Source organism: Juglans microcarpa x Juglans regia, chromosome 8S (genome assembly GCF_004785595.1).
Source record: "Juglans microcarpa x Juglans regia isolate MS1-56 chromosome 8S, Jm3101_v1.0, whole genome shotgun sequence".
NCBI classification, from domain to species: Eukaryota; Viridiplantae; Streptophyta; class Magnoliopsida; order Fagales; family Juglandaceae; genus Juglans; species Juglans microcarpa x Juglans regia.
In genome coordinates, this window is record NC_054609.1 from 18,071,620 (window position 1) to 18,084,323 (window position 12,704).

The 12,704-nt window shown below is 32.7% G+C and overlaps 1 protein-coding gene across 1 annotated transcript; it reads right to left on the reverse strand.

Moving 5' to 3' along the window:
- Positions 1–1,558: 1,558 nt before the first annotated feature.
- Positions 1,559–11,696, reverse strand: LOC121244845 (lupeol synthase-like). Its single transcript, XM_041143066.1, is given in 20 exon segments — positions 1,559–1,781; positions 2,015–2,098; positions 2,194–2,274; positions 2,368–2,545; positions 2,661–2,804; positions 2,902–2,948; positions 3,081–3,137; positions 3,239–3,337; positions 3,446–3,568; positions 3,651–3,770; positions 3,931–4,044; positions 4,142–4,330; positions 4,550–4,716; positions 4,817–4,901; positions 5,311–5,324; positions 5,327–5,507; positions 5,616–5,705; positions 6,170–6,355; positions 8,410–8,629; positions 11,533–11,696. Coding segments are annotated over 19 exon segments (2,265 nt in total). The 5' UTR covers positions 8,605–8,629; positions 11,533–11,696; the 3' UTR covers positions 1,559–1,670.
- Between the last annotated feature and the right edge of the window lie 1,008 nt (positions 11,697–12,704).

Below are 12,704 nucleotides of genomic sequence, written 5' to 3' on the forward strand. Positions count from 1 at the left end.
GTTTTTGTTTTTTCGAAATATAACCGTTTGAGTGCTCATCTAAATTAGAGAAATGCTTTAGTCACAAAATAATTTTACAAAAGTATATTAATAAATTGACTTGGTTTGACGTGGTATGTCAGATTATAAAGTTACTTTTATTATAAAATAGATCTAACGTATCATATGAAACTATATCAATTTGTGAGTTTACTTTTATAAAACCTGATCATGGTTAGAGCACTTATCAATAAATTAACATATGCTAAACAATCGCAAACTTTGCCTAGCTCAAATATACTAGAATATTAGACGAATATATATATATATATATATATATATATATATATATATATATATTAACATGATGACCTAGTAACTAACATGAGAGCTAGCTACCAAAAACAAGGGTGCACTAACCCTACTAAATTGATTAGCCGGCATTAATATGTAGAGCTTCAAAAGTATATATGTTAATTTACCATTAATATTAATGTCTTCCCATCATAATTCGTAACTGATTATTTTGACCTTAGACCAAGAAAATTATTTAGATGTAAGTACTCGTGCTAAATTTAACATGAGGAACTTATGAATTGAAGACAATAGATCAAATTAAACCTGAAAAAAAATGCGTGAAAGAGCTTTTTGAAGTTGGTTTTTATGGGCGATTTCAATATATATTACTACATGTTTACGTGCGATATTGTCCCATTTACATCATAGTCATCTAATTTTATCATCATTGCGATGGTTTTTTGTCAAGATATTCCAGCACCATTAACTTTAAAATGTGACAAATCGATTCAGATCTGTCAATCAACGGTGTGTGATCATATTTCATATTTGAATTTAAGTTAAATAATTTTGGAGTGTAGTTATGACGAGAGTAGCTAGAGTTGTGCTGGGCTTGATTGGGCTGCTTAGGTTTGGCCCAAGCCTTTAGACTTTTTGGCTGGGCTTGATTGGACTGCTTAACCCAGAACAGATCTAATTTTTTGTTCTAGGCTCTGGACATCATGCCTAGTTGTAAATTTCTATGTAGCTGTAACATGCATGTAGCCACCACCACCAAGTCAAGACATATTTATTATTCTTGATTAATATTATCCATATATAATCTCTTTTAGTTGCATTTTTTCACCATTTTATGATGTAATATTTAATAATTAAAAGACTATATATTATATTTCATTTGTGGGGTACATATTATTTAATATCACGTCAAGAAATGTCGAGAGGATGATATTAAAAACGATAATTTCTACATAAAAAGAGAAAATCAGGACCCACATGAGAGCGAGAGAGAGAGAGAGAGAGAGATCATTTCATAAACTAAGGGTAAGACATACGTACATTGAAGACTCTTTTATTTGGAGTAGATCCACAAGAAGTATTATTACATCGCATTATTGAGAAGCGCCGAAACGTTTCAAGAGATGCTTACAAAAGAAGCAGCATTTATGACATATTTTGCACCTTCGATCAAGTAGCAGTAGAAACTGTATATATTTTTGTTTTGTTTCGGGAAGTCATATATATCGATCTACGTTTCTTTCTTACAGGACACGATTTTGTATGTGTATTTATAATAATATTGGAGACGCTAGAGCCATGAGATCAGGGCATTTATCTGTTCAAAACTGATCGATGATCTTCTTGCATGCATCCGCATTGATGCAATTTATTTATTATGCAAGCAGAACTCGTCTGCGGTATTCCCCAAGAGCCCATAAGGGGAATATGTCTCTATATGCTGCATAGTTTAATCCACAATACCTAAAATACACCCCTGTGATTTCCTGCAGTAGTGCATTCCCAATAATAACCTTCGTTAATGCTTATATTTGGGACATTAGAAAATTGTTTTTATAAAGAGACATGATTTGTTTAGTCATAGGTTGCGCAATCCCTGCACTAAGTTAAGCAAATCTTTAACGGTGAGCCCTACTTTTTTTCAAAGATAGTGCACTGAACTTGCATATCCTAGAACTGTTTCTAACATTATTTTAGATAAACATGAAATAATTAATACCTGTTGAGGGAAGTCACCATCTTCCATTTGTGAGTTGATCAATACCCTTATTCCACGATGAATTGGTGTTGGATCTATCTCAGCCTGAATTTGAATAGTTAAAAGCATTCATAATTAATATACATATGTAAGAGGTAAGATGGAAGAAAACTTTGATGGAGAAAAGTAAAGACCTATACCTGTCCTCCTTCAATGAGTGCTAACAAAGCCCATGCAGTTTGGACAACATTTTCTCGGTCACCTTCTACATTTGTCCACACCTGTTTCAAAAAGAAACTTGATTTCATGACTCGCTTCATGATTTTCCATCCCTTTTTTTGGATATGGTTTGATCTGAAACAAGTTGTTCATACCTTGTTGTGGCTTGATAGGTAACTCTCTCCCCATCCACCATTTGGTAGCTGCTTTGATATCAAAAACTCACAAGCTTTGCGTATTGCTGGACAATTTTGGTAATTTCTTCCACAAGATGCCAATCCTGATACAGCAAACCATGTACCATAGGTGTAGCAAATTGCCCAATTTCCAAACCTGTTTAATATATAACTAAAGGAGTCAGTACTTCAGGTAGAAAAATCAATTCTGCAGCTATGCATAATAGCATTTCATTTTTCAAGAATACAATACTTGAGAAACATAGAGTTACCATGATCCATCAGGTTCTTGTACGTCTTGGATGTATTGAAGGGCCCTGGAAATGCTACTGTCTATCTCCGTCCTTCGGTGTTTGGGATAGAATTTCCTAAAGATTGCAAGACCTTGAAGTGCTGATGAAGTGCATTCTACATACCTATATATATATATATAAGGTGACAATTCTCATGTTAGGAAGAAAATATGACCAATACTGTGGCAATTGTTGTCCTGATAAAGTTATATCATCTTACTCTCGCTCAAAGAGAGGATCCTCAAAGACTTCGGTGGGGTTGAACTTCTGCGAAAAATATAAACAAAATCTATGTTAGTAAGTGCAGAGTTAGCACAATGATTTCTTATCATAATTATGAACAGATTTGTGTTTTATGAAATTTGAGATATTGGAAGCCAGCCTTATCATAAAGCTTACCTGCATCCATGGGGATGCTCTACGAGGCTCCCATGCTGGGTAACCACCATTTTCACTCTGTAGTGGCAATTGAAAGAAAGTCGATTACTCATCAGGTAAAGCATTTTAAAGATGAAAATGAGTAAAATACAGAATATATAGGTGGGTTGAATTCTTACTTGTAGGGAAAGAATGACATTCACAGCATCATAATACCGCTGAGTCTCCATTTTTTCCCCAACTAAGTCAGTGGACATTTGGGAGAACATGAGTGTAACCTGCAGAAGAGAAGGTTTTGCAAAAACTCAAATTCTTCCTTCCATACAAACCTTAATCAGAATGTGTAATTTTTGTATAAATGTATTTCAATAGCATTGAGACATTACCTTCAACCCTTCTCCTGTGACATCAGAGACTTGCCAGCCATAGTCCTGCATTGAGAGTGTCCAACTTCCTTTAGTCATGTGTCTGTGCATAGCTTTGAAGTCCCCGGGAGGGTCATCTTGGACCTGGAAAATAACCATGATTCAGTTCATAACATTATATTCCATAAAACAATGAAATTAATGGATATTTGAAAAATATTCTGACCTGTGAAGCCTTTATAAATTCGTGAGCTTTACGTAGTGTTGGCCCATACTCTTCACTTAGATTACAAGACAAAATAGCTTGAATAGCAAAAACTGCAAGCCATGTCTGGCAGCCCAAACTCTGCATCACCCAAATCAGGCATCATTCAGTATATTTTTAGGAGAAGATAAGTCTTCAAATGGATCAAGATGTTGGGTTCTTTAAGCTTGACTATTCAGCAATAATTTAAGTATATGTGATTGCATGAGCATTCCTACTCATTTATGGATGATCATTTTACCTGAACTTTTAATCCATCTTCTGCAATCCAATAGTAGTCTGGAAGTCTGGCTAAGTGAAGCTTGTATGCCTCTGAATTTGGATCATCAACCCAACGGGCCATCAAACATAAAACCTTTCAAAAAACAAGTTACCTTTACAAATTTAGTACATTGAGTACACATAAAATGTCTTTGATTCTGGTAGAATTGAAGTACTAGCTAGTTATTGACCTTTTCAACGCATCCAATGCATAGATATCTACTGATCTCGTCCTCATAACGAACATGACCAATGGCTGCTTTTATTGCCCTCTGTCTAAACCATGAAAAGGGCCAACGCTTGAGAAGAGGTTCGGCTACATGTTGAAGAAATTCCCATGCCAAATCTTGTAACAGAGGATGTGGATAGTAGAGATCCTCCTATTTTATTAGCAGCACTTCAAATGAGTTCTGGGTATGTATGTATGAATTTCACCAGAAGACTTTTGATAATTACTTATGCAATTAAAAGATCTATGCCCACAATAATAATATTATCTGAGTCGAACATATTCTTTTCTGAAACATTTTGAAAATTGCTCATCATAAGCAGATTAGAGACTGGAAAAGAAAGACATAAAAGAGAACTATTCTACTAACCTTTGCAACTGTATTCCTGGCTTTGTTCCAGTTAATTAGTTCATAAGGCTCATTGTATAGCTCTCGCCGTATTGATTTAACCAACTCAGTGATCGGACCGACATACTTCTTCCCATATAGATAAGACATTGGCATGTAAACTAAGCGACAATAGCATAACATTTTGCCTGCATTTCACATAATTAAAGGCCAAGAGGATTAGTTAGAATAGCTAGACTTGCTGTGACATTTGTTCTTGTGATTAAAGGATGAGTCACAATAACTAACCTGGACTAAGGGGGATGGAATTAGGAAGAAGCCAGAACTCTGGGGGTAATGGATTACATCCAGACCATTCATACGCTCCTAGTACCTATATATGAGAGAAGTTCTGAGTTTTCACTTGACAGATAAAACAACTGAGACTCCTGTACCATCATAAGGTAAATATATTTTGTAGAATTCAAAATTGAATTGTTTATTTTATTTTGTTTGAGAATTTGAATTTGAGAAAGTTGTAATGATTAGATAATAATGGTTGTGAAAACAAACGAGGTCGATTAATAGTTTTAGTTACTAAAATGATTGAAACTATTAATGGTTTATTTTTAAAGAAATAAAAAATCTGATTTTTGTTTCCTAAAATCATGAAAACTAATTCTGATTCCCTAATAAAAAAAATAATCTGTCTAGTTTCCTAACATCATTGAAGCAAGTTCTAAGTTACTAACATATCCAATTTAGTGAATAGAGTTATAGGAACTCCTAACAATTGTTCATACCGAGACCCAAAACTTCCCCATGATGGCATCGCCACAATGCCGCCATGGTCGAGCATCCATTTCCGGCCTCTAGCCATGGCCCCATCTTCACCATCTTCAGGTCCCTCTCCAAGTAACCTTAAGGCAATATAGCTCAAAGCTGAGCCAAACATTGTGCTGTGTCCCACTATATGGAAACTCCATCCTCCATCTTCATTCTATCCAACAAACACACAAACAACTATGTAAGTTTAATATATATAGCTACAATTCAGTTTCCTAAGCCTTTTTTGGTTGGCCAAATAGGATGTAAATTGAACACAAACCTGAGTATTATACAAGTATCGAGTAATTTCCTTCCGGTGATGTGATGAAAGAACGGTACTGAGATCCCCAGTAATGTACAATGCCATTACCTGCATTTGGTAATAACTTCAACTAAGTTACTTAGAAACAAACTACTTAAGATAATTAAGAAGAAATTCATGGGCCTAACTCATCTCATAAAATCGGTTTTACAAGAGATGATTGTTCATTACTTATAAACATGTTGAAGATCTTGTCCACAGGCAATGTAAGATTATTCCTTAACACTCTCCCTCACGTGCAGGCCAGTATTTTTTTCTGGTCCTTGTCACAAGGTCAGTAGTGTGGGCTCTCATCCGTCCTGTGGTAAGCTTTGATATTATAAAGAAATTTATGGACATAACTCATCTTATAAAATTGGTTATATAAGAGATGATTACTTATTACTTATAAGCATATCTAAGACCTTCTCCACAAGTAATGTTAGATTATTCCTCAACAAATTAATCTTTGTGCAAGTTTTTAGACTAAAAAAAAAAAATGCATTTCAACAATGATTTGAGAACATACGTACCAAGGGTGGAAGGAAAAACAAGGGTCCACCAAATTCAGCAGGCCAGTGGCCATCATGAGACTGAAGGGTTGAAAGGTTGTTTAGTGCTCTTCTCACTGTAATTGTCACTGCTTCCTCTGTTATTTCCTCTGTTTCTTTCACTGTTACTGGTGGTGGCATTGGCCCACGCGGATTCTCCTTTCTAAGCTGTGAGTTTCAAGTGGAAAAATCAAAGACATCAGAGTTAGAATTTTTCCAAAATCCCAACACACAGGACAATCCTTAAATTTGAGTAAAGAAATTAGTTTATCAAGCTGTCATGGTCTTCTTTCCAAGTTAATACTGTTTCTTTTTACAGGGTATAGTAATTAGTATGTAAAGACAAACCATACTATTTTTGTTTGGTTTAGTACGTTCAAATCTTTATAGACCCAACTCTTCAATTTCGGTCGGCGGTTGGCTGACTTCGTCGAAGGCAGCTAATTGGACATAAAAAAACCTAAATGCACGTGTTTGACCCATAACACATGAGACACACAAGGTACTTGGTATGGCGTAATAATAATAATAATAATAATAATAATAATAATAATAATAATAATAATAATAATAATTTTATAAAAATAAACTCACAGACAAACTAGTCAGATTCTAAGCTTATTTTTATTATAATATACATTTAATAAATCACATAAAACTACATTAATTTATAATTTTTATTTTTAAATATAACGCTTCTCTTAAAAAAATATATTAAAGAATCGTGAGTAAAATCAGAGTAATCTTGGTAGTTCCAACAAGAGAAACTTCCCGTACACGACAGACTATGACTATATGAGGGAAACAGAGCAAGCTGTTGGTGGAGAGATGATGGCCAGAAAACGTGATTATTGTGGTGGAGAAGCAGTATGGTTGTGTTAGCGAAAAAGAGATATTACATGAGAGAAAAAGAGACCTATAATATAGGTCTTACAGTATTTATTATTCATTTAATAATGCACGAAATATTTATATAAATTTCAATAAATACTATATGATAAATCTCTCTATTAAAATTCATACTAGGAATGGAATTAAATGACTCAAAATTTCTCCAATTAAGAAAAAGGGTTTGCAAAATTGATTAAAAAAAAAAAAATTGTCATGTGTATGTGTCTCATGTCTTCTGTCAAATCTCTTTCAAATGAGGAATTAACTAGCATTAATCTTTATATTGAAGCAAGTGGCTTTAGTGGGACTGCATTTACTCTAGCACAATAAAACTTTTTCCACGTGGAAATGATGTAACTTTGAACAAAGGCAGGAAAGATAGAAAATTACAAAAAAATAATAAATATTTTTTGATGTCACAAAAAAAAAAAAAATGCAAAATTCCTGATGATGGCTACATGATATGGCTTTCCAAAGATGCAAAAAGTCATCTAAGAGCAGATAAGATTTAAAGAAATTCTCCCCACGAGAACTAATTTAATTTTTCCTATGAAAACGACAATATTAATATTGTTAAACCTCAAAAGTCTAAACACTTGACGTGGGAAAGTGACATTGAAGATAATTAATTGTCATATGGAAAAATGCAAATTAGTGGTGCCATGTACTCATGCATGCATTTACATCTTCCACAGACATTTTTCAAGGAATAATGTGGCTTGAAGTTGACTACATTAATTGTTTGGCATGAGAACGAAATCGATCGCCTATTAATTGGTTATGTGAACCGTGATCTAAATTTTCTCGAGAATAAACTTGAATCCATTAAAAGGCTAGCTGGTGGGCATGAGAATATTCTTGTACAAAAAAAAAAAAAAGGGGGAAATGATTTAATTACAACGAAATGTAAACTCAAACTGATATGGTTTAATGTAGTATATTATATTATAAAACAAACTAGTACCAGTTTGTGTGTTTACTTTTATAAAATCTCTTTATGAATTTACTAATTTCTATGCAGTTGTTGTTGTTGTTTTATTAGAGAGAAATACAGGACGTCCCATATGAAAAAAGAAATTAATTTTTTAATAGTAAATTTTACTTTTTTCCAAAACGATTATATGACGCTTACATATTCCACGATTATATGTAGCATTATTCTAATTCTAATTAAATATCCTCTAGTCTCATTCACTTTATGTGTATTAACTCCTTTGATCCTACATAATTTACTCACTAAGTACTACTTAATTAACTATAATTAATGACTCACTAAATAAACCATATAAGAGAAAATACAAGCTAGAGAGATTGAGGGAGAGAGAAATTACCTGCATCCTCATCAAAAGATCAGAACTTTGTTTCTTCTTATATCGATTTTTCTTATACTCCTCGCGAGCCCTTTCAACTTCAGCATGTTCTTCGGGAGTACCTGCATCAGGGTCGAATTCCCAATGTTCTCGCCCGATGAAATTGTTTACACTCACCAAATTGGGCCCTCCTTCAGATATCTTTAACTTCCACATTCTTTATGTCGTCACAGATATTAACCTATATTAATCATACAAGATGATCAATATCTTATTATTATCAAATTAATATTTTACCCTAAACAACTATATATATAGCTATGTACGTATATGAACATGACAAAATAAGGTCAAATCAAGTATTAATTAAAGACATAATTCGAGGAGATAATTCGGCCTATAGCTTGAAGTTAAGCCTTGCATTAAAGACAGATCCGCTACAAGAAAACTGATTGTAGGTACGTACTTACGCATAAAGTATTTAGAATATTTAATATTCATGCATGCACGATTAGAAATTCGGATGGTATCTATCTCTTAGACAAACTTGCTGATGATCTCGGCCTAGACAAAATTAATCTACTTCCTTAAAGCGGTAGAATATTTAATTAGGAATTGAAAAAGTTAAATTAAAAAAATTTAAACATTTTTTTAACGAAATCTTCAAATTCAATCCAAACATTTTTAAATCTAAAAAAAATCTTATTTTTTTTTCATCAAATTAAAGCTTTACATCTAATCATGATTTGCCTAGATTTAAGTAAAAAGATGAAAAACACATAAACCTAATTATCAACTACGTACTAATTCTACGTACAAAATACTAAAAAGGGAAAAATAATTATTAAAAAATTGTATTCAAACAAATCTTCAAATATTATATCTACTACTGATCACTTTTTAAACTATGTTCTAATAATTTTTTATTCAAAAAAATCTCAAAACTTATACAAAAACCAATAAAAATTACTTTTCAAAAATTTTCTAAAAAATAATTCAACAATTTTCCAATAAAAAAATGAACTTTTTACCAAAAAAAAAAAAAAAAAAAAGCTTCTCCAAACTATTTGACATCAAATTAAGAATTATATAACGTGTAAAAGCTTCTGTTGTTTTAAGTAATGTTTTGAATACCGTACTGGACAGCGTACCGGTCAAGGCACTGAAACGAAATATTTCGGTACCGATACCGTTTCGGGATAGCGTTTCGGGATAACGTTTCGGGATAGTCGATCTATAAATAAATTATATATATAAATATATATAAAAATTATATTCTAAAATAATAGTCTATATATAAATAAATTATATACAAATACATATATATATAAATTATAAATAGTCTAATCTGAATTGAGGGTTAAAAAATAAGTTTGTAGTTTGAAAAAACGAAAAAAAAAAACACAGGCCGAAATATCGGTCGATACCGGCCAAAATATAGGCCGGTACAGGCCGAAATTGAGGCCGGTATGACCGGTACCTGCCGGTACGGTCGGTATTTTGACCGGTACAGAACAGGTATAGAACCTGTACCGGTCAGACGGCCGAAACGAAAAATTTCGGCCGTACCAGTCGGTACGGTACGAAATTTAAAATTTTGATTTTAAGAGCTTTGCATATATAGGGTCGTCTCGGCGTGGACGTGGACGGTGGATAGATGGACTATAATTTAGATCTATACACGCATGATCACTCGCCATGACACACACACACATATAGATATATTTGTGTCTTTGTGTGTGAAATGGATTAGATCATGACGTGGGGCCAAGTGATCAGGTAGTTGGATGCATGAGATCCAAATCACAGTTTTCATCAAGGTGACTTCTTTACCACACAACAAATATATAATCGACGTGCAACAATTTACACTACAAAATAAATTCATATACTAATAATTAAATGCATTGGTTAGGTGTCACAAGTAATGAAAAATCATTTAAAACCTCAAAAACTAGACCCATCATGAAACAATTATTGGGTGGTTTTGGATATTTTTTATTTTCTAAAACTATATAATTAAATTTTTATTCGATTCGATAATTCGTCTAGTCTATGCTTTCTTTTTTACAAGAAATTTGGGGGCTTTTGTTTAAGTACTGATGATTTTAGTGTCGTTTGGCCACAAAGGAGAGAATATTATTCCTACTTGGATTCCTCAGTTTGTCCTACTTGGCAATTAAACTATCCACTCATTTTCTGGAAAAAAAAAAAAAGAAAAAAAAAACTTTAGACCTAGCAGCTTGGAGCCAGCGAAAGTGGCCTGCATGGGCGCTCTTGACTCGTGAAAACATAAGTAAATAATGACGATATTCACGGCCGCAATAATCACGCACAATATATATATATGAAAAAAGATATTTATAATTATAAATTGTACAACAGCTGCGTAATTATTTTAAAAAAATGAATAAAATATGAGATCTGCATGAAAAAAATTAATATTTTAATACTAGACCTTATTTTTTTTCAAAATAATTATACAATAATTACATACTTCATAATTATATATAGAATTACTCTATTACATATAATGCATGTTCGCAATAAGAAAAACTATTTGGAAGTGGAAAACATTTATAATAATAATAAATACTGTGCTAGCTTCTGCTTGCAGAGACGTACGGCTGGCCTATTTCAATGGTGGAAAAGTACTTCAAATGGTACATATCTTTATTAATTTATTAACTCGATGGTATTAATTTCTTCAACAAAAATAAAATATATATTTGAAATATTTTTATTTGCACCATGCCTTCAGTTTAATTTCTAGATCAATTATATATATATATAAATATATATATATATATATTAGTTTTATTTATTTAAAACCATGCATGCTTCATGATATTTGTGCTAAAACTTCTCAATATAAGGTCAAAGATAAGATCAGGTCGTTTTGCAGTCACAAAGAGATCATCAACGCAAGGGATGCAGTACTGATAAGTACTACCGTGCATACTTAAAAAATTTGATGAAAACGGCCAGCAGTGGCGCTGATGACGACGATCAACGAACATCGCATAAAATTTTCAGAACTATATATAAATTCATGATAACATGCTAAAATAAAGTTGAATTCTGGAGAAAGTTCGGGGAATAAGAAATGAATACAGAGAAGAGAGAGAGAGAGAGAGAGAGTACCTTAAAAGGTCTAAATCAGAGGTTGTTTCCCTCTGAGAATTCGTTGGTTATTGTGGTCGAGGGTTAAGCTTCGATCCCGCGGGCTCCTTGTATTTATACAAGTGAGAATTACTGTACTGCTGATTCATTGGTGATCAAGGCCAGCCAGCTGCGTGCATTTTTTTATTTAAATAAAATTAGCTTTATTTTTTTTTTTCCCATGATTTTTTAATGACAGAATCAGCAAAGGGGGCCCTAGTGGCTGTCTTTTGGTGCGGGGTTTCAACGTAAAATATCTCCATTTTAAGTGTGTACGTAGGACTTGACTGAGTTCTCAAAAATCTGACAGTCAAATTTAGAGGGCAGATCTATCAGTAGATCAGCTGTTTTGGATTATGAAGAGGTCCATCTCTTTTTTACAATTTTCACCACCTATCCTTCATTTTCCCTTGTTTTTTTTTTTTAAATTTTTTTAATAAAAAATAAGTTTTTTATATTTTTTTTCCCTCTTTAACTTTAATAATAAAATAATAAAAAATTATAATTTTCGTCGTGAATATACAAATATCGTACTTATACAGTTTACGACTATATGTAATATTATTCTAAAAAAATAGTACCATATATTCAAAGACAGATTCTACCCTTCTTCATGATCTGATCATCGATCCACCAAATTTCCCGGCCACCTTCTTTGCTACCATGCATTTTCGCAAGGCAAGTGAGAACACGACGTGCCGTCCAACCTAACTAGCTAGCTAGCTAGCTCATGCATGTATGAATCTCTTCTCTTTCACTTCCATCGACTTTTGACCATCCTCAACCGACTAATAAATGCTAGTTTTTCCCATTGAAAATGATATTTTCATTTAGAATGAAAGATTTTGTAAAAATATATATTAAGAATATAATATAAATAATTATATTTATTTCTTGATCTCATCGGCGCAACTGTACTAATTTTTAAGATATGTGATGATTTTACATATTATTCGAAAAGAAGTCCTGACTTCAACCAACGATTTGAGAAATATTCTGATATTGTTCATTCCTAAAGTCTTTTATTTTGAGCCTTTGACCATTAAAAAGCTTTTTATTGGATCATGAAACTTTTACGTATATATATTTGGTTATTTTTAGGATCATGAAAGTATCCTATATATGTACCTGATCTTAAACCTGGGAAAACCATC